At 47.2% G+C, this 23,469-nt stretch overlaps 1 protein-coding gene across 2 annotated transcripts in view; it reads left to right on the forward strand.

Annotated features, from left to right (window-relative positions):
* Positions 1-23,469, forward strand: part of LOC144721730 (dedicator of cytokinesis protein 1-like) — a 311,613-nt gene that overhangs the window by 67,264 nt on the left and 220,880 nt on the right. For both annotated transcript variants that reach the window (XM_078599607.1, XM_078599608.1), the window contains exons 21-22: positions 5,128-5,228; positions 11,260-11,394. In XM_078599607.1, the coding sequence (XP_078455733.1) occupies positions 5,128-5,228; positions 11,260-11,394 (236 nt within the window). The remainder of the gene's footprint in view (positions 1-5,127; positions 5,229-11,259; positions 11,395-23,469) is intronic.

A 23,469-nucleotide genomic window follows, 5' to 3' on the forward strand; every position in this document is an offset into this window, starting at 1 on the left:
GATGGTGCCGATGCGAGGTGGTGCACACATACGTACATCTCAGTCGGAGACTCATTTAGAGCTGCTTTTCGTGTGTAGTTTGTTTTCCTTCTCCGGGACACCTCTGATTGGCACGGTTGGCTACGTACGGTGCGAAAGAAGTTCAACATGCGTACGTGCACGGTGCGTCGCCGCAGGTCAGATTTAGAATGCTAGGCGCATCGCAAATAGCAGCGAAGTGCGTAACCCATGCACGGGCGAGTGACCTGTGAGTGCTGCTCATTAAGGCCACGTCGTTAAAGGTGGTGGACAGTGCAAGACCGATGGCTGTTATTAGTCGCTGGCTTTCGCGGAATTGAGGCACTGGCTGGAGTCAAGGGTTCTCGGGATCGGTGGACGTGCCCAGAGAAACAACGGCGGCGGCAGAGGCTCTAGGTGCGTGCCCTGTTGCCTCGCTCATGCTGGGTTTGTAGGAAGTGCAGCAGAGACAAGTGCCTTGGGAGGTAGCTGGGCAGCAGAGCTTGGCAGTCCACTGCTATTAATGGAATTGGTAAAAACAAATAAAGCAGTGCTCGTGCATTGATCTTGCCTGGTGGTTCTGAGATTGTGATTATTTGGGGACAGTTGCTTCTGTAAAGCAACTGTTACATTTTTTGGATTATCAATATTAGGACAATGTTCATCATTGGAATGCGTAGCGATACCGATCGAGGATGGTGCTGTGGTGTGGCCTCCGTTTGATCCGTGGACCCAGTCTCCAGCGTTCTGACTCGGACATTGTCACGTCATTAGCGTGACTTAAAAACCCTTTAGATGTGAAAATTAAGCTTGGAGTTGCTACTGAAAACTAATATCAGTGGCACAACATTTACTGAGACGTAACATTTTAAAATATTGTTCATTTAATGAACTTTTTCCCATCTTTTTTTTTACATGTTAGTTACATGTGTGTGTGCGTGTGTGTGTGGGGATGGGGATGGCACTGAAGTGGCTAGTGCGCCGTACGACGAACCCAGTGACCCTGGTCTGATTCCCGCTCACGACCAACAGCGATGATTATCCGAACTGGTCCTGGGCACCCCCTAGGTCGACTCGGCCTCAAATGAGTACCTGGTCCTGGGTATGTAACCATCCGTGGAGACGGCGGTGGTTGGGTTTAGCCTGCTTCTTGGCACACCGTCCCCTCGGGGGCTACACCTGGCTGTTGTAATCGGTGCTCACTCACGTAAGTTGCCCCCTACGGTTCCGTATAGCTAAACGGGGAATTAGTTTCTCTGCGTGTAGTCTTGTGTATCGCCGTGTCCACTTGGCGGGCTGTTTGCGGTCGTCGTCAAAGGCTCGCCATCTCTCCGCTGTGCACTGAAATGCTTCGGATTTCATTTTCCGTGCTGAGTTTAGATCGATCGTTGAGGGGTGCCCTTGATGAAAGGTAAAGACAATAACGACTCTCCCAAATGAATCAACCCAAGAGATTCAAAACCTAGTCTTACTAACGCGAACAAATTGATTAATCAGTAAGGTTTGTTATTTTAATCCAGGTGAGAGGACCCAAGGGTGACTAATGCGCTGTCCCAAGGTCAGGCATTTGTAGAGTAAACATACAACAGCTTAAACATACACGGAAAGTTGTAATCATATTTAATATAAATGTTCCCGTAAAATTAACACTAATTTAATCACGATAACGCAAGATGAATGGTTGATCACTATATATGCACTTCTTGCTAAGGTACAAAATATTACAAAAATAATGAAAACCCCCCTCCCTCTGTTGGTTACTTGTGTTTCTAGCCCATAAGCACCAACAGCAGAGACCTATATATATATGCATAACCATAACACCAAAGGTTTCTCTTGGACCCAAAACAAGACTGATAGCCGTGTGTGCGTCCCGTTGCGTGAGCCTTGTCACGTTCTGCCTCCCCAGCCTCTCCTTGCACTCACAGAGGCTTGGGGTGGGTTCTTTGGGTCAACTCCCGGCCACCAAGTTCCCGTGCTGTGCATCGGTGAAATCAGCGGTACAGCTGGAGCTGGCACTGCCGAGATGCTGCGTTAGAGTTTGAAGTTGACGTTGGCTCTTCTCTTTAACAACGATGGAGACTAATGAATTATTTTTACTGTTTTCTGTTTTGACCGCGTTTCAAGGCTTTGATCAGATTTCTTAACCCCCTTTGTTGTTGTTGTGTGCTGTTCCTTAGCTTGTCTGTCCAACGCATCCTCCTCCGTCTTCCTCTTTCTCAATCCTTGCGGTGTGCTATGTTTGCGGTGTGCTATGTTTTGCGGTGTGCTATGTTTTGCGGTGTGGCGTCCTTTGAAGGGCAACTGAGAGTGTGTCCAATCCTTTTCAGTCATCTTTCATAAATCTTCTGTGGTTGTAGTAGTAGTGTTATTTTTTGGTCTTTTTTTTCATTTTTGTTGTTGTTGTTCTCTCGCCTTTGTCACACTCCAGCAAAAGTGTGACCCATGTCTCGTGTGCTGCTAGTTTCATTTTAATCTCACTGTCTTGAGTGCTTGTAGATCTTGTCATGTATGCCAAATGCAGCAGCAGCAGCAGCTCCTTCGATATAGTTTTGTCGTCGTTGTAATGTCCATTTTTCGGTAGTAATCCTCCTAAAGTTTTATGTTCATGCTCATGTCATCTTCTCTGACTTGGATATTACCTCTTCCCCATGTCCCTTCCAATCGATGTTTTTTTCCAAATTGATCTTCATTTCAGATGTTGCGCTTTCCCGGTCTGCCTTCTCGGTTGCTCTCTGCAGACCGTTTTTGGACACTGCTATGAGCCCAGTATCATCCCACACTCCGAGCTTACTCCGTCCCCCTGCTGTCCAGCGTCTGACGACCGTTTCATCTCTGTGTTCGAGTCATTGCAGCATATCATGCGTGCATTGGAACAAGTTTGGTGACAGTGCGCGTGTTGTCTCACTCCTACATCCTTGTCTAATCCCGTTCCATCAGCCGCCTTGGCTTTGTTCGCCCCACTCATCAACTTGCCTTAGATGTTTTATGTTTTCTTGATGAACTCTTTGGGGATGCCATACATTTTCAAAACTTGCCATAGCCTTCAGCCAGATTCTATCAAAAGCCTTTTTGAAGTATTTGAAGTTCATTCACCTATGATTATATCCGGTTCTCCGGGCTATTGAGTCGATGATCTGAGCCAATTTACCAACGAATATATAATGGGCAAGCATCTATCCATCACACAGTGCATCTCCCTAATGGCATGTCGTACGAAAACAAGCATAAAAACAAAGGCGTTTCTCTTGACAAGGACAAAAAAAAAGAAAAATAACATCAAATACAAACCAATCGGGACCAAAATCTTTTGGAAGAGTTTTTTTTGGTAGAATCGTCTGGACGTTGGCACGTGCTGCTCGCTGGGGTTTCCTCCATATTGTTCTGAGAGCTGAAATGACGTGGAACAAAAATATAATGAAGAGGGACCTCCCCGAAATTCCACATTCCCATGACAGGCGCCCGTAGATCCAAATAACAACCACTGCCGCCGTAAAGTAGTGATCGCGTTGTCACCGCCAAGAGGATTACAGGCCGAGTGAAACCCTCTGCTGGAATTTGCACTCGCCCTTCCTCGCGGTCGAGCCGATGCTTAGACGCAATTTCTCGATAGTCAAAGCAGAATTCCAGTCGCGTCAATCGCCCGCACGCGTACGTTGCGGGCGCGCCATTGTGCGTGCGTTTCCACGTTCTTAAAAAGGCCAGCAGGGGCACAGGCAGGCGCCGAAGGTATTTGCAGCTGGTCGATTTCACCCCCCCCCCCCCACCCCGTGGGGGGGTTTTCGGTGATGAATTTCCCTGCTTGATTGTCCAATAACCTCGTGAAAAATTGACCCCCACGGTTCCTTGAGTCTGTGCTCGCGGCTCTGCAGCCATCGGGTGTGGCGAGATGAAGGTGGCGTGCGGCGCTACGACGCCAGCGTGCCAGGCTCGATTCTGAATCCTCGTAGGGTCTGGAGCGGCCGGAATGAATGCCTATTGCAGGCCCCCCCCCCCTCCCCCCACAGCTAGGCTGATGCAAACCACCCGTGCTGGATATTCCAGCGTGTAACCCAGTAGAGCAAGTAGGCTTCCTGCCCAGCTGCGTGGAGTTATCGCCTCACTTCTGTTATCCCTTTGCATTGTCCAGGCTACTTTCGGCTCTTCGCTCTTGCCAAAGAACGGATAAGCATTTGGCCAGACTTCCTGAAGCAAAAAATCCTCTCTTCTCTGTTGGTGCCCACACGTCATGCTTTTGTCGGAGGCCAGTCTCTTCATTGGACAACCACAGAGAGAACACGATTGAGACTAAGGCTTGAAGCCGAGTGAAGTTTTCCCAGTGACACAGCCGCAGAGTATTGGCGATGACACGACCGAGCGGTAACTCGATTTGCCGCTTGTTGCAGAGTCCCACGGTTCCAATCCAGCGGCCACCAGGATGAATCCGGCGTGCGTGTTAGCAGCGCAAACGCCACACGCCGGTCTGCTTCACCGTGGACGTTAACGATCCCGCGATGTCATTCGCAAGAGTGGGCCATTGCGTGCCGGGGGTCACGGTCCAAATAAAAAAACAAATACCTGCAAGTGACTAATTTGGAATATGCACAGCACCGCAATCATCACACAACTGCTTCGAAAACTTGGCAGGAACCCAGGCTCGGTGAGGCTTTTTTGCGGTAAACAAACACGATCAAGTATAATTAGTTTTAAGTCAAAATATAATTATTGTTTCACACAAGAACACTCGGCCGTCGTGTGAGACAAAGGCAGCAGCTGGGCAAAGTGCTGCTTCCAGCTAACTCGTGTGCGTACCTCTGTCTGTAGCAGATGCTTGCTAACAACAGCTATACCAGTCAGTATATTGAGTATATTGGAGAGCTCTTTGTACGTGTACAGTAAAAGTTACGTGATCATAAATACTTGGTTACAATTTCAACAACCGTGGCGCAACCCCGCCTATGCATAACTGTGCCCTGAGCTGGTCTCTCTTAGGTATTACTCAGCCCAAAATTGAGTGCCAAGGTGGTAGTTTGTCATATCTCACAAAAGACGCGTACAATGATTAGAGCAACACCGCCCCCTCGTGCGACTGGGCACATAATGGTGATTTGACGCGTCTGTCTGTGCGTTTGCCATCTGTGACCCCCACAGATCTTCATAATAGGACTCATCGCAGATCGCAAGTTCCAGCATTTTCACCCCGTGCTGGAGGCCTACATCTCGCAGCACTTCAGCGCCACGCTGGCCTACGCGTAAGTGTGCACGGGCGCGAACGCACACACGTGCTGATCTATACACATACACAAGCACGCACACCCATACTACAACATACGTCATTCGCCACTAAGTGGCGGTGACATTACCGTGGCACTTGTGTTAGGCTATGTGCACTATGAGGCCACGTGAAATGTTCAAAGCTCACAAGCAGGAGGTCACGGGACATATCCAGGTGCCATAGGTTGCTGAGATGACTGGAAAATGCACCAACTTGCTGTGTTTTAGCTGCACGGTGCTCCGCTCGTTGTTGTTGGAGGGCGACTGCCTTCACATGCCCAGTAGGGTCCAGTGGCGATGTTTACACACCGCACCAGGTTCTCATTTGAGGCTGAGTCGACCTAGGGCAGGCCTAGAACCGGTTCAGATCATCGTCACTGGTGTTGGCCGTAAGCGGGAAGGGAACTCGGGTCACTGGGTTCATAGCGCAGCGCACTAACCGCTACACCACCACTGGCACACACATGCATGAGCACACTGTCTTTGATTTTAAAACAACAAGACCAGACGTCATTCGGCACTAAGTGACGGTGACATCACCTTGGCATATGTAGCAGGCTTGGTGCACTTTGTAATTTGGAGTAGCAAGGGCCATGAGTTAACAGAGCAGGGTGAATTGCACTTTATAAATTAACATTACTATCTTATTATTAATAGCATCTCTCACAAACTTCTTGCGCAGACAAAAAGGCTGATCTTGAAAGTGCCGGTACCACTTCTTAGCAAGTTCACCCAGCACCAAATCCTCCTGTGCAATATGTGATCCACTCATCTGTTCGCAAGCTCATGTCATGGCTATTTAGCTCCCTTTTTCTGTCCGCAATGTCAGCCGAGAGCTGTAGAGAGCTCAGGTCAGAGCTTTAGAGAGTCTGCATTGATGTTAACACATGCACATGCCTCTTTAATATGCACATGCCACAACATTGATCGGCCTCTGTGGAAGAAGTTCGTGAAGGACGCTGCTGGGCATTTGGAGAAAGTCATGCTCCAATGACAATGGAAGGCAGAGGAGCGATGCTCACAAAGAGCAAAGTGCCGGGCAGCTAAAACGTTGGCGCATTGGGGAGGGGCAGTGGGTGTATCTGTCAGTCATCACAGTCGGTTAATCCACTTCACGTGATCTCAAATTGGAGCTAGCCTGGCACACTCGGTCTGGTGACGTCACCGTAACTTAGGGGCGAGGTGGTGGCCATTGTTGTATGAAATTAGTGGCAATAGAATATTGATTAGCTCTTGTGAGCTTTAGCCTTGATGAATTTTCAATCTTGTGCTCTGAATACATTTGGAAATGTTTCGCTAAACATATAAGCATACAGGCGGATGTTAGCTCAGATGTGCGCATGCAAATGACTGAGACACAAACTAATTTAGTCCTCTGTGGTTTTTTTAAATCGGTAATTAAAATGTGAAATGAACAAATTATTTGATCTCGAGTAGTAATTTGATGCATTGTTGCTGTTGCGCATGGCTACGTAATAATCAACGAAATGCATTTGTGCAAGCAGGACCGGGTGTGCACTAGTTTTTCAATTTAACATGAAAGCACAGCTGGAAGAAAAGGTCAGGGTTTTACAGTGGCTACTTTTACCGTATTTGGAATTCAGCTGTAAAACTCACAATTAATCACGGCGGTTTGCAACCCGAGGTCACAGACTTCTTAGGTCCGGGTTTGTTAGCGCTTTGTACTATAGAAACACACGCAATAATGATCGCGTTCATAAAAATAACAACAGCAACAACAACAACAATTATCGATATTGTCTCCACGTTTAAACCAACTCTCCGGGAGCCGTTATTGGTTGGTAGCAAATTTTTTAAATGCAACAATGTGGACGGAAACAAAGAGGGCAATGAAACTAAACAAACCCCCTCCCTCAACAATAAAATAGCAAAAAATATGGATCACTCGTTTTGAAAAAGTTTGTGAAGGAAAAAAAAACGAGCCTCTAGATTTTCTGTGTGCACAGCAGAAGCGCGTTCCATGACACAAAGGATAATGACTCGGGTGGAAGGTCTTTGTTTGCGCTTGTAAACTTCCTCCAATGCTACCCACCATTTCAGTCGTAGGCTCATTCGTCACAACAATAAATAACAGTTTATATCAGCAGGCTTTTATTTACATCTCTTGAAGCAACTTAAAGTCCAGTGTGGTCATTACCGACTTAAATTCCAGGAATAGAGACAATCCGTGGTGTAGGCCGCGATGGTACATTTTGTCGTCGATTTTCCAGTTCGAACGTAAATTCGTGACGCCCGTGTTAGAACGCCTGCGTGTACAAGCGCACCTGTGGCCCCCTCGGTGCTTCGCCCACCCTGTGTGTGCCTGTTCGCCACTCGGCATGAAAACACATTCCTGGCAGCAATGCCAACTGTGCTTGGAAAGTCATTGCACAGTTTCAAAAGGTCCATTCAATGTTTCACGATTATTGGGTTTAAACGACTAAAGGTGCAGCCCCTGGCATTGCCTGCTCACGCCAATGTTGGTGGAAGGGACACCACTGGAGGATAACTCCAGAGTGCTCCTCCTAGAGGTTATTTGGCCTACTCTTCCATTATGGGCAGACGTCTTGGAAGAGGATGGGATGCCCACACTTCACCCCATCAAACACGACCTACCGATCGGCTAACTGTGGTGAACCCATTTGTACAGCTGGGTTGGTCGGCAGAGGTGGGAGAATTTAAGAAACTTACCCCGTTGTTTCAGGTGATCGAACCGAAGCCCTTCGGTTTCCATGTCCAGTGTGGTGACCATTAACACCACGGGTAGCCAGCCGTTCGTCTCTGATGTCGCAAGTTGCTCACTGCTTGACGAAGACCAAGTGCATTCCTCGAATAGCTCGAATAAACCACACAATTCAACTGGTATTGGCCAAACATCCTTAAAGCTTAAACATGACCTGCAGATTACTCAATTGGCATGACACCAACATCTCGCTTGATCTGCAGGGCCCTCCTATAAAGGAGCCTTGAGACTGAGACTTTCCTGGGTAAAGAAGCAAAGAAAAAAGTGATTTTTGTTTTTGCACCAACTGTGCTCGTATGCGCTTGTGTTCTTTCTCTGTATGATCACCCAGCTCCCGATTACAAACTGGAGAGTATCTCAACGGCGTCTTACAAAAATGCGGTAAACGGAAGGCCAGTAATTCGGCAACGTTGCTGACACAGGCATCCTAGTCGGCACGCACAGATCGGTGACCCAAGGGGAAGACCTAAAGCCCGACCTTGGAGGTTAGGTCTCGACTGTGCAGCATTGGGCCGAGACTAAGGAAGTGACGAAGCTGTGGCATTGGTGCCATTGGCGGCCACGATGACCCTGTTCACCTTACCAATGAATTGGCAGAGGATGGGGAGCAGCTGGCGCGGCAATCGCTTAAATCGCCGAGCTCGAGGGAGACAGTCCTCCTGAGGTTTGCTTGGGGAGAGACGGCGGGAGGCTCAGGGCTGCATTTGTCGCTGAACTCACCCACGCTGAAGCTGGCTGCTTGCACCCTGCTTCGTTGCACGCGTCGGCTAATTGTGGATAATATATCAGATGTTTGGCCCGGTGCTTGGATAAAAAGTGGCCTGGCATTTTGGTATACCTACACATGTCCCAGAACAAACTAACAAGGAACATTTGACTGATGTTTTATCTAATTGACCCAGAATTCTGCAATAGAGTGCAGCACATTAAAATGACATTTTTAATTGGCTACCGTCGTGCCAGCAAATTAGCCTGCAGTTTTTCAACACGGTCGTTTATTCCTCATTTAAATATAAGCAATCCTTGGAAAAGCTGCTATGCAGTGATTCGCTAATTATCATCTTGCTTAAATAACCAGAAAAGTTTTCAAAACATCCTCGGGTGGTTATTGACCTTTGAAGTCTGGCCGACCTCGCAACTTTTTCACGAACCGGCTCGGGCGCGTGCGCGCGTTCCCGTGGAGCGGCGGCGCGCGCCGGTGCCTCCTCCGTGTTGCCGCGCTCGCTGCTCGGGAGATGTCGGCGCTAGCTCGTTGAGGCGCGGCGGTGGCGTCGTCGACGCTTCCCGCCCAGCGCTCTCTCTTCCATTCCCCGCGCTCGTTTTTGTCCGCGGAGACGCGCATCTGCGGCAAGGGGGGCTGGAGGGGGAGCCTTGGTATTTGAGATTTGGCCCAGGCAGCTGGCGAATTAGAGCCGGCCCGAGATTTAATTGCTCCACGGTGGGATAAATAGCCATGACACCAGGGTCGGCGCCCCTACTCTTTTAACAAAGAGCACCTGGGGATTTTTAAATTAAAGTTCACGTGATGTGAAAAATTACATGAGGGAATTAAACGTGGCCCGCAGGCTGATGGAATAGGTCCCCAAAACACACTACATCTTTTTTTCTTTAACACAGATTAAGAGATTCCAGGTTTTGATGTCTGATCAAGGTGGTTGAAGGTTTTGGACAGTTTGGCCGAATCCGTCGCTGTAGTCTAAGTGCTAAACTCATCTTTTTTGAGGAAAAAACCCCTAAATAGTTCCACATTGTCAAGTAAACACTGGTTGTCCGATGGAGAGATTGAAAAGAATCGTCCTCGTCATGAGAATGTGGACTCAGATGTGGCTCATTTTCCTCGTGCTCGACACACTACCTCACTCGAACACCTACACACCACAGCGTGTGCGCATATTTCAGCGTCAATAACATGTTTGCCGCTCATATTTCAAGCAAACAACCTAATTACATGTCTGCTTGTGCGTATGCAGCCGTGTTATCCTGTAACAATTGGCTATAAATTGTCTTAAGCTTCCAGTTTTCCAAAACCACATTTCCAATCATGAAGTTATATGGACACTGGATATGTGATGGGCCCTTTTATTTATTCAGTGCAATAAATTGGTCCTTTTACACTTGGTTGCTGATGTAACAATGTGACCAAAATGCAAGTGTGCGAATGAAATGGTGCCATATGCTTGCTATGCAAACCATATTTTTCATTTGCTGCAATTTCCGTGGCTTAGTTGGAGATTTAATTCTAATCCTCGGAAAGTTTTCAAAGTGGGCGGCTTACAGCTCGTCTTTGCCAGCTGCGGAAATGTCACCCGCTTGCTGGCTTCCAATTTCTTGAGCCTTGTAATTCCCGGGGATTGTGCTGGTAAAGCGCCATGATCACTCTGTTTAACTCCGCCTGTCAACTCTGGCCCTTCATCTTGCCTGTCTGAATCGCTCAACAGCACCAAATCATGCTCCCCTTGTCATTTTGCCCATTCTTGTTCAATGCAAACGTGTGGCCATTGCACAATATCTCTCGGGTCAGTTCAATGCGGTGGCCTTTGGCCTGTTTTGAGCCTGTTGAGATTAGTTGCCTTTCTTTTTTTGCGATCGAGAATTTGGAAAGCGTTGTTGTTATTCAGGGGCAGTGATTTTTTTTTTGTAGGTTTGTTGAGGGTCATGTTGACGTTTTCAACAGAGTGGTTTCCTACGTGGTAAGAGCCCTCGCCATGGGAATGTGGAGTTAGTGCTGCTGACCCAGGCCAACTGAAATGAGGAATTTTCCATGCTCATTTAAATCCGGGAGACCTTTTAACTCAGATTTTTCATATATTGAGATATGAGCTCGTAAACTGGCACACAAAGGCCTGATATAGCGAATAGTAATTTGGGTAATTAGAAATGTTCAACATCGGTCCTATTTTAGAGGCTGGCATGTGCCCTTGGAAATGTGGAATGTACACCGTTGCCAAGGGAACATCTTTAGAGATGAGCGACTCGGTCAAAACGGAGTCAAAGCGGAGAGATGCTTTGACTCGTTATTTTTTTCCAATAATTCAATAATGGCCGATAGCCTGACTATCAATGACCACGTGAGTAGGGTGGTACATGATAATAATAATAATCGTGACCACAGTTTGGAATTAACAGTGATGGTGCCGATGGTGATGTGCTGAGCACGGCAATGACACGCCAAGCGATGATGGCGGCCGTGAGAGCAATGAGCGATTGTGAGGATGCCCGCCGGCTGCGATGATCGAGTGCCCACGAGCCCTGTCGTGCCATTTCAGGAAACTCACGAAGGTGCTCAAGTACTATGTGGACAACGTGCAGGCCAAGGACATCGCTGACCCTCTGCTGCGTGCCATGAAGTCCCTGGAGTACGTCTTCAAGTTCATCGTGCGGTCAAGGATCCTCTTCGTGCAGTACGTACCGATTCGTGCCGGGTGCCGGGCTGTCGGTAACACCACGCGCGTGCGAGCACCGTTCACGTTTTGTCGTTCTCGGTTGCCGTACGAGCTGTGTTTTTTCAAATATCGTAGACGCTTCACGTATCCTCGAGGGAGACCGGTCTTGACACCGGGAATGAGGAATTTCCTCCACTTCCTTAGGACCACCAATGGAAATGAACTTTTGAGCAGGTATACAATTAATAATCATCATCGGCCACGATTAACCGCTGCTTGGATGTTGGCCTCCCCAAGCCGTCTCCCACGGTTCTGCGACGTGACGATCCATCTGGCACCTGCACACGAGCCGATTTCATCTCTACATCTCCTAGGCCAGGGGTCGGCAACCTACAGCTCCGGAGCCGCATGCGGCTCTTTACGGGCTGCTTCTTGACGATATGTACGTATGTACAGTATGTACTCAGATGCATTGCGGCTCTTGAAATACTGAATTTTGTACCGAATTGGAAAGAAATGGCTCTTCTTGTTATTTTGGTTGCCGACCCCTGTCCTAGGCTGACGTAATCTCAGACGCGTTCCATTCCCTGACTGCCATTCCATCACTTGCCCCATCGACCATCATCCCTTCTAGCAACGCGTGTTGCCCAAGCCCACTTACTACTGTTAACAGTTTGAATTATATCTTTCAGCTCTGTATGTTCTCTAAGTCACGTGCTCCTCTTTTTGTCTCTGAACTGAACCAATTCAGTTTGAACACAAAACATCCTTATCATGTACAAGGTATCTTCAAACGACCATTGGGCAGCACTTATCCTGGCTGGAAGTCACGAGACATCATCGTAGCAATTCCACATTTTACGATGGGGACCAGTCCCCTCCATTACAGAAGCATAGTTCACTCGCCATAGGTCAATAAAATAAAATATCACTCTGTGGGAAGTCGGCAGCAGTGGTCCAATTGGAGAGATTTGTCATTGCGGCAGGAATGTGGAATGTTTTAAATTGGCTCGGGGCAGCGATTGAGGTGAACACAGCTCCACGCTCATTTGCGTGTGGAGCTAGCGGTACTCATTTGCGCCTGGAGATGCTTTGACTTTTGACTGCACGATGCACCTCGTGTTTATGAATTTTAATCATAATGGGAATTGTAATTAAATGCTAATTACACTGTGTTGGCCCAAACTCACTGTCCATTGGAACGCCTCGCTCATTAATGCGTTATCTTTAGTGCTCGTGCAGCGATGCGCTCGTTACGTGGTTGAGGTTTGATTGGCAGTAGGGGTTAGATTTGAACCAGAACACCCTTAACTCAGAAGCCCCTCGATATCACCGTGCTCCACAGCCTAATGGGTTATCTTCATAAGCTACAGCCCACAGCCAGTTGTGTAAGTAAACCGTTGACTCTCTTGCTCTCTCGTGCACAGATGCCATTAATACAGCCACATGAAGTGTTTCATTGTGTTTATTGATAATGTAAAAGTTTATGTGTTTATTATAATTTCGAATACAATTAACACACAAGTCAGAGTTTTAAGTTATAATTGCAGCTTTCAGGAGGTTAGAAATAAATAAAGGAAACTGATTCCTTGCATCAGAAATAGCTTTATTAAATGTACTTATGTGTATTTAGCCGTATGTGGTAGTTAACGTCTCATTCAGTGCTTTGGAAGGAGGGGGGGTTGGTGGATCGCACAGAGATCATCATTTGACCCCAAATCCTCCTGAACTGACTGCAGTTTGGTTTCTTGATTCCGCTGTATGGGTTCTTCAGTGCTGTCGCCCTATATAGATATGGGTTTGTCCGCGCACTCTGATGTTCTAACAAACGTACGCAAGTTAGAAAGGAATTGGATGACACTTGGACTTACCTCTATCCACTCCCGTGGCTGCTTTTGAAATGCTGAAGATCCCGGTCAACCGCTGCCTTCACACGACTCTGTTGGGGCTAACTAATTAGTCTCCTCCTGTGTCTGCGACGGTGTATGCGATTTACACAGCTGAGTTACTTTCAACAGATGGGTAACTCCTCACTGCTTCACTATTCGGTGGGATCCGTTGGCTTTTGACTTGGGATGCCAGCGTTGCATTGCACGTGCCCCTTCGGTCTTGTCGGGGCATGCGAGGGCAAGCTGCTTATATTTGGCTAAATAAGCGGGACCCTCTGGTGATGGACCCCCCCGCCCATACTGGACATCTGTGAAAAAGAGCTAAGTAGCTCATCGACCCCCACCATTGCTCCGGACTGCTTTGATCTGCCAAGAAAACTTACGGTGCTCCATCAACGGCTTCAGCACAGCAACAGGTCGCTGTGCCCACACCTCCCCTCCGAAAGTGAAGAATTAAAGACAACCCACAGTGTCGCTGCGGTCCACCCGAACCAGATAATGGAACCCGTATGGCGAACAACTGCATCATCTTACGCCCGCGCTCTCTCCGGCGGACTGAGCAGTATTCGTCGCGACAACTCCCGAAGCTATCGCATGGCTCACAAGACTTGAACGTGGACATGTGATTTGCACATACTTGCCATAGGCTAGAAGAAGAAGATGAGGAGGAAGAAGATAGCTCATTGGATTCCTCCTCCACTCTAAATAAAGATTCTGATTCTGATGGCACCGAAGGGGCTGGCGGCATCTCGCCCAAGTGTTCTGAGATCTCCGCACGGCGATACGAGCACTCGTCTCGGCAGAATCGCGGCAGTTTCTCCGCGGGGCGACAGGGAGGATAGGGACCGCGTGTAATTATACAGCTACCGTGGGTTCTTTGAGGATGTGGTGGCTTTTGGAACCTCCATGGGCCACGCACTCATCAGATGATCCCATCTTAAGTGGTGGGGGTGGGGGCAGGGGGACACGTGTCGGTTTTATTTTGGTTTGACTCTCTGGGGATGGGGCTTAGAGTCAGCTGTTTAATAAGTAACATGTGGAGGGACAGATTGATGCGGGAGACATATTGTCTGCTTATCTATTTTGCATGTGTTTTCAGAGATTTCCATTGCTATCACTATGCCCATACATGTATTCTGTCTTTGATGCATGTGGGGAGTGCGTTTTCACGTCCCCTCCCTATTCTATACCTCACCCAAACTAAAAAGCTGCCGCAAATTCCTTCTTGCTCGGTCTCCATCGTGTCTGACAATTGTTCTTATCGTTGAATCACACTGACGTATTCACACTTATGTTCTCATTTTCCAGAAAACCTTGAGCTTTTTTTTTCTTCTTCCAAAAAAATGAGAATTGGAGAAACATTCCAGTTCAGAACCTTGCACGTGAGATCTCCGGAGTGTGCAGCTTTTATGGGTTCATATATTACTTGCATTATTTCATATTCTCTTAGTCTCATACCAATAACATTTTTCGCAGTTCTGTCTCAAAGCTCATAATCACGTGATCCATTAACTACCCACGGCCAACAGATCGCGAAGTCGGGTTGGGGAACGACCCTGGAAGAGACATCACGGGGCCACACGTTCATTGCCTCGTCAGAAGGCCTCTCTCCGCTACTACCACAATCCTCGTAGCTTCGCTCAGCCAGCTTAAGAACCACCCCAAATTTATGTCTTTCATTTATGCAGTAGCATATACACTTGCCAAGTGAGAGCCATGAAGATGTCCATGGATGCCCATTCGTGAAGCAGACTTGGACCGTCCACTGAATACACCGGAGAACCTCGGTTAATGTCAAGCGGTGACAGAATGTCTTCGAGCTCTCACTTCCACTTGTGAGTTTAGCGCTCTCACAAAAGCACTGTCCGGCTGGATATTTAATCTCTCATTGACGCCTCGAATATAAATGCGGGGGATCTTGGCGATGCCGGTGTTGTGCTCCGATGCGGTCCTTATACCTCCCCGTGCCGTCCGGCAATCTGTGATGCCTGTTGCAGCAGCTAAATGTGAGAGGAAAAAAAAAATCTTACTTCAATTACATATGTTCACCGCATGGTAACAGCGCCGAAACAAAAGCCCCCGCCCGCATTATCTCCCTAATCCTCGATGCCTTCGCCTCCCGCTCATCCGGCTTTGCGATGCGTGGTTGTGCAGTGACGCCGGTGGTTCCCTAGCGATGTCTGCCCGAGTCTTTCAAGGGCTCTGTCCTTGGGTGTGCGGTGGCCCCGTTTGCTCACTCGCTGGACAGACGGGGGGGCGGGGGCGGAGTGATTAGTCATGACCCTAGAAGAGGAGGCTTTACCCCCCCCCCCCGCTTCGTCGTTTGTTTGATTTTTCCTCGGCTATTATTGCAACATTGCTTCTTTTCCAAGGGGTGTCACAGTGGAATGCGCCGTTTATTTCAACACGGCTTTGCTGTTTTAGACCCATTGTTTGGCATGGCTGAGGTATTCGCCATTAATTTATTTTGGATGAACGATGATAAGAGTAGTCCCGGTGCCTGGCATGGGAATGTGGAATTTCTCACACTGGTGCAGGACTATCGAAGGAGATGTGCACCGCCCAATGTCCGTTGAAGGAGAAATTTATGTATTTATTTATTCATAAACTCGATGAGCCTCAAGACCATTCTTACGGAGCATACTCCGCTGGGATGCTGGGCAAACTCGTTTGTGAGCATTCGACATGTGGAAGGAAACCAGAGTGCTCCACAAAATTACTTCCACTTTGAAGGGGATAATGGTAAGACAAATTCCATACCGATAGATCAATCGCGAACTTGCTCAGCTGTCATGTACAGACCACAGTGCAGTCCCTTAAACTGACAGTAGTCCACATGTGATGATGATGATCGCTGAGTGTCTCCACCAGCCTTGCGTCACCGTGCCCGTCAGACTGAAATGAAGCGTCGCGAACTGCGCAGCAGAGCGCATCCGTTGGATTGAACATCGTCGCTTATCACAGCTCGCTCTGAAGACGTTCTGGAATGGCGAAGGGTTACACGGATACACATCTAGTTGCCGATTGTCACACCACACTGCATACCAAATATTCTGCTGCTCGTCCCTCTGTCCGCAAGCACTTCCTTCTCTCTTCGAATCTCCCTTCGCTTGGAACGTAGACTTCATCCTTGTAGGGGTTTTGGGGGGGGGGGGTCATTGCTTTGCCGAAACTACACACGGACGGCAATGGGTTTCTCTTCCACAGCTTAACTCTAGAAATAGCCATCCTTCCCTGTTGTTCGTAAGTCAACTGGCTTTATTTAGCATGAAGAAAAGTTGCTTGTTTCCTATGATGTAACCAATTTTACTTAAAAAAACACCGTGAAAAAATAGACTTGCCTCCTTCAAGTGGGTTGTAAATGTTGAACATTTTGAGAACTAAATGGTTTAATGCCGTTTTGCAGGCACAGTTTTCTCAAATCAGTTGCAATTATGTTTGGTTTATTTACTTGAGTGTGGACAGAATGTGGTAATGTTGATGGAGACCGATTCTAATGAAGCTGTGAAACTTCATCTGAGGAGTTTTTAGGGGTCGGTGACCACCCCCTCACAATGTTTACGATTGCAATTATACCCTACCTGAGGGAAATTGTTGAAATTACCTCAAATATTCAATTTAGAATGACATGAGCCAATATCTTGTTTTAAAGTGCTTTTGTGTTGTATCAATTATGAGTCTTCAAAAATTACCGGTTGCTTAAGCTGTGTGCCAGCACAAGCCAAAAATTTAAATAATATGGTAAAATCCTTAAATTCAAACCTTGTAAACGTGTTGCTGGTGGTCAGTCCAGCACTGGAAACATTGTCACAATGCGTTTTTGTGTTACTCCTTCAAACAATGCAGCATTTATAACAGATGTTTTCAGCCACTGAGCTCAAAAATAAAGGGGCCCTCCACTCCCTATGTTGTTCTTACGCTGGTTGTGTGGGCTAGCCGTGATATTTGCATTCATATCTTTCCTTCTGTTGTTGCTCATCCTCTATGCATTAGCCTGCCAAGACTGCACAATGTCGAGAGATAACTTTGTAGTCGAACGTTACAATGCAAAGTATCTCGTGCTTTTGTTCAGCCTCGCACCAAATGTAGTGATTTCGAAAAAAATAACGTGTGGGTGGATGAGCCTCTTTGTGACAATCGTGTGGGATGCTGTTCGTCTCTTGATTTGCCGTTGTGCTGCGTCCAATATCAATAGACTTAGAATGGCATTCTGGAAGAGTTGATGCGCAAAACATTTGCGTGGCTGCGCCAAAGAGTTTGACAAATCAAGGCCACTTGTGTCACAACGTTTTTGGCTTCGGAGTTCATTGTTTTGCCCAACATCGTCCTTCAGGAGATATACAATGCACATTGTACAGCATAGTCACGCCTAAGTGGCTCCCTGTGCAAAGGAGCAGTGGGGCGCCGCTCTTCGTCGATTGGCAGCCCCGAGACGGCGGTGGACATTCCATATTCCTTTGGGAGGGGCCCAACTCAACAGGATGGCCAGTATTGACTTCCACCGCACAGCCGATGATGGGCTTGGGTGACCTCTGACTAGGATTTCAACTCATCGCTTTACATTTGTGAGTTGATCACTGTTGTGACTATTGCAACTCCTGTACATGGTCCCTGCCATAGTAATGTGGCTTTTCCACTCGAGGCTCAGTCACCGACAGAGATGAGTGCCCTAGCCCTCGCTCGCTGAAGCAGCGAGAACTCGGTGTATAGGGTTGCGGTCTTATTTAAACATCTTGTTTTCACCACTTAGAACACGTGCTGCAGAGATCTATAATTTTTTGTCGGAGAACAAGGAGTACAAATGTGTGTAATTATAAAACGAAGGCTGTTTGTCATTTTTATTATTAATTTCCATTTAATCGTTGCGTAAATCCCATTTTTTTTCAGCAATTTCCTAATTTTTCCATTTGAGAACCGCGTTTCGTGGTGTTTGTAGGAGTGTAGAAATGTAGCCATGCGATGAAACAATTTTAGGCTTTAGTGGGCATTATGACCAGAGCATTAAAATAAAATAAAATCATTGCCGCGATAAAAAACCCGAGCCTAATTTACCAACAATTAGTGGATGTGCTCGTCGCACCCACTCGGTGTCGCGCGGGTTATATAACAACATCCATTATTGTACCGTGCGAAGAGCCAGCGCGAATCTCGATCGCTTTGTCAACTGGGGACGTGTGCAGCGAGTTGCAGAGGGAAGGGCCGATGTAGTGTTCGCTTTGGTTGTATGCGGCTGTACAATGTAGGATATGGATTCATTCCGGCTTACAATGGCCTCCCCTTGTGAATGTTAAATACCGAGCATGTAAATAATCATTGATTTATCCATTAAAATTGATTTCTGTGCTCGTGATACATTCATTTAATATTTACAATTCATGCAAATGTTGTATTGTTAGGCTCATGCTCGTGGAATGAACGTGACAGCACAAATGAGACAACACCTGTATATTCTTCAGTTGAATCTGATTTTAATTGTCACAATCCATCGTGTTCACGGAAGGGGGTGAACTTATTACATGCCCTCCATTAAATACCCCGTGGCGTCATTCGCAAGAGTACACTCTTGCAATGCAGTGACAAAGCTGAAATGGCAGATGTAAAATGTGAGTCTTGTGCTGTTGAACGGTTTGTCCAAACATTGTCTTTGAAAACAAACCCCAGTTTCCAACGCCAGCAGCGGCGCAAATGGCGAAGGCGACGTGATTTGGTCGCTTTGTTTGTGGCTTGCTTTTTGGTCTTCATTGCCAGTGTCTATGCCTTGATTTTTTTAAAAGCCACATAATACCTTTTGACGATGCTGTGACGTGACGAGTATAGGCCGCCATTATAATAAGCTATGGGTTAACAAGTCCTCAACGGCAGAGCAGGTGGAAGACGATGTAGACATCTCAACGGCCGTGAAGGTGGACGAAGGCTGCAGCAACACGATATCTCCAATCGTCTCGGTCTCCTTGCCATTGGTATTCATGGTCCCGTTCTGTCAAGAACTGCGTGGAAGCCGCTGGGCAACAGCGTCTCCACGATAAAAGAAATCACGCGCAGGCATCTGTCACGGAAGGAACGACAGCTTCCAGCGCGACACCTTGATCCTTATTCCACGCATTAGCGGCGATCGATCGTATGGAATTAGAAGCAAGCTTGTAACCGGGGTGCGAAATCCGCCTCTCGCAGGGCACCGTCTCCCTGCTGCTGCTGCTCCAGTGCCCACCGTGGCGGTGCCTCTTCTCTGTTGGCACCCCAGGGTCCTTCCGAGCGGTGTCCATTCTTCGTCCCCCACAACGAGAGACCCGTTCTCGTAGTTGTCGACCCCAAAGGGGACGATGGGTTTGAGATTCTTCGTGTCATTCATAACTAAATAATGAAACGCATTGAAGCACGTTTCCCCAGAAATAACCGTTGTTTTTTTTATTCACTTTCACGAAGGACAATCAATCTGGTGTATTGTAAAACACCAGGTCTATTATACCACATTGGTTGGCTCTTGTCTAACACAGGATTGTGTATCTATAATTTATGTTAAACTTTCCATTGATGTGTAAATCATATCTGTCATTATATCCAGATGCCAAAGGTACACTGGAAAGTTGAGGGTAGTCCTGCAAATATGTGTTTTTTAGGCCTTATTGGGGGGTCCAGGTGTCCCAGGATGTTACTGGTCGAGGGAGATGTCTATAGGCTGTGGCTGGTATGTCGCCAAAACACCAAAGTAGGTCACCGAATGGCAAATGCCGTGTAATGTCCTCTATGGATGTTAAAAAAAACATTTGAGTGGAGTGAATGATATGCATTAGTGACACTACCCTTGGGAAGAACATGCATTTATTTCCTTTGCAGTAAAAAAATAATCTGATGAAGAGAATAGCCTGCACTTTCACGTCGAATTGTGTTCATGTATAAAAGCCTTTAATGTGGGTGTAGGGCAGATGATAAAATGTTAATCAAATGACTGCATTGGTCATAAATATACAAAGTCAATCAGTAATTCTCACGAGGTTTTTGTTCAAGGCTGTATGGCAAATAGAATGCTAAGTTGCCTTGGCTGTTTTTTTTGTTTGTAATATCTCCTCTAATGCAATGGGTTTGCTCAGGTCACACCTAAGATCCTATCTGGTTATCTAAGTCACGATCTTCGACTGATACTACACTCGGATTTTTGTCCTGGCATCTTCACGCCTGCAACATGACCCCAAATGGAATCAGTGAGACATCCCAATATGTAACTCTCCTTCTCGAGTCTTGCGCTAAAGCCATGCTTTTGTGGTTAAAGGAAATAAGGTAATCATTCATATTATTTTACCAGCTTGGATTTCACTGAAACCATCTGTCTCTCTCGGAGGAGTCCTTGCTAAAATAAGTGAGCAAAGAAGCGGAATGATTGCAGCAGCGTCACCAAGGCCAAACATAAATGTGCAAGAGATGAAATGCAAATGTTTATATAACTCAAACTAACATCGACACCGCCGAAACCCTCTTAAAAGCAATGTACGTTTTGTAACATCAAATAATTGAAAAGTAAAATCGGGAGTGCTACCACTGCTCTATTTGTGTGAAACTACGGCTTAAGTTAGCGGATGTGATGAATTTCATTAACACCTTCAAAAACATTCACGGCTGGCAATGCTGATGAGTGCTGCAATTTGTGAGACTAAGTGGAATTAAATCCAAATCAGGAGTGAACTCAGCCCGACTTTTACCTGGGGTCATGGAGATGAGTACCGCTTTGTGGGAATTTGAGGATACAGAGCCCCTTAATAGTAATGTGGAATTTCCACCACCAGTGGTTGCGTGAATAGACTTGAAAAATAATGTCTGACCTGGTCCACTCGGTACACGTACAGTGCAATGTAACGTGTACAGTGCACTACGAGCAGACGGAGGCTCAGCGATGGGACAGTGTCCAGATCTTTCAAGGATATGTGAACTCCTCAAACATTCCAGCCTGGTTAAACCCAGTATGCATCGTAGGCAGGCTAGCCTGAATGTTTCAAACTGGCGCAGATGTTCCTTTGGACAGCTCCACGTTTCGAAAGCGTAGAGAAGGGAGGGCATAGCTGTGGCCGAGAAGACCCAGAGCTTTGTATGGAGCGACAGGCAAGGTAGATTCCACACAGCATTACGGCAGCTGATAAACCAGAGCTTGTCATTAGCACACTGCCCAAGTACGGAAAACATCTCCCCCACAGAGCCAAACAAATAAAATTATGACGTGGCGTACAAACATTTTAAAACGTGCCAGTTGCTCATGTTTCTGCTCACGAGTTAAAGAACAATTCTCACAACCAAATTTTGCCAAATAAAATCTCGGAAAGTCATGGATTTTATCTTGACTTCCTCGAACTGCCCTTGACCCTGGTCACTCGTCCCACCCTACCCCTGCTCAACACGAGGATGTTGCTGCTGCTGCTGCTGCGTTAGTTAGCGGCCGTGCGCTGCGCTAAATTCTGCTGCTGCTGTTTGACGCACGCGAGCCATGCGCATCAGCAACGGCGGCAGAGTGCTGGCAGCATTAGCATGCTGCAGGTGGCAGGTGCTTGGGGCCCGGTATTGATGGACTTGTTCCTCACCCTTCCATCTCATTGATTGTATGCAATTAAGGGAAATTACTCCTGAATACTTTCTGGTATGATGTTAGCAGGGACTTGTGGGTGTTATTTTTCCTGGTTGTAGAGGGAATGGATTGGCTAGTTTCAGATGTTTTATTTTTATTTCGCGGGGGTTTTTATCGCCTCCTCGTGCTGATGCGCGCGCTTCGGCTACCAAACGCGAGGCGCGCTCATTTGTCTGGTTGCGTTTCGTGTCGGCTCGTGCATCCACCTTTGTCGCTGTGTTTCGGGACACTGGAATATCCTTTGTTTGTCACTGCGTAAGCGTGCGCACAAAGACGATGAACCCAGCGGCCCGCTTAGCCGTATAGATTTTTGGGTGGGTGCTGTTAAGGCCGGCATGACACCCAGCGCCCTAGCCCATTCGCCCATACCTGCTCCGTATTGCTTTTGACACCCTAAGTACTTATTTTAGTTTAAGTTGATCAAAAGAAGGTGCGGGCTAGGGTTCACAAGCTCATTTGTATTTGCTGTGGGTGATTTAGAATGTAACCCGAGCCATAAAGAGCATGATTACGTTTGTAAGACCCATGCACAAGGACACATTTCTACAATTTCACCTTATATGCACCATAGCATCAAGTGCTGTTAGCAAGTGTCTGTTCAGGTCAGTATAGCCACAAAGTGGGGTGTTGCCAGCATCTCTCTGGAATTCCATTATCTTACCAGAGCTAACGTTTACACGCCACTCAAGGGACTCGTTTTAGGCTGGTTTGATCCAGAAGAAGCATATTCCACTTTCATAAACCTCATGCCGATATTGTACATTACTGAAAGTCGATCCTCGGTGACTGGGATCATAGCATAGTGCGCGAAACGCGTGCACTTGGAAGCCGGGTGAATTGTTGAAGGCTCGCTCACAGGAGTCCATACGACAGGCCAAGCTCGGTGGAGACCGGGCTTTTTTGTTGAATTGCATGGGTTCCATAGTAGATGCCTATCCGCAGAGTGGAAGAATTGCAAATACATCTGACAGAGGACAAGACCAGAGTAAGTGAACAGATTAGCTCCACAGTCGGTCCAGATGTTAAAGGGGCATGAACATTTATGTAGTCAAGCAGAAGTTCTTGCTTGGATCTTTGGTGCGTCAAAGGTGGTGATATGTCCACGGGCCAGTGATAGATCAGCATATTGCTCATTACAAGCCCATGAGCTGCACCACAATCTAGAAGTCTATTGCTGTTAGTGGTGAGCTCATCTGGTCCATGTTTTCCAGTCTCCCATGCCCAAGTGCTAGCATCTTGACCGACTCAGGCTTTAAAGTCACCCAAAAAGATTACTCTCCTGGTGGGCCATTTTAGCAAACACCCGGGAGATGTAATCAAAGGCATCTTACTCATCAGCATTTGCCCGTGCCTCTTCATGGATGTCCTCCTTTGGTGGGGGCATTTGCAACCACGACCAGCGTTCATGTCTCCCTGTGTATGGAAAGGCAAGGGTACAACAGCCTGGGACTCGAAACCTCCCGCACGTTACCGCAACACTCCCAGGCCCCCTCCATTATTTAATTTTGAAGGAGAGGCACTCCCTGATGTTTGTGGTCCTGCCACAAATTGAGGACTGTCCACCCCTCATGGTAATAGGAATCAACCAGACCTCCT

Source organism: Lampetra planeri, chromosome 12, assembly GCF_965212315.1.
Source record: "Lampetra planeri chromosome 12, kcLamPlan1.2.h2, whole genome shotgun sequence".
NCBI lineage: Eukaryota > Metazoa > Chordata > Hyperoartia > Petromyzontiformes > Petromyzontidae > Lampetra > Lampetra planeri.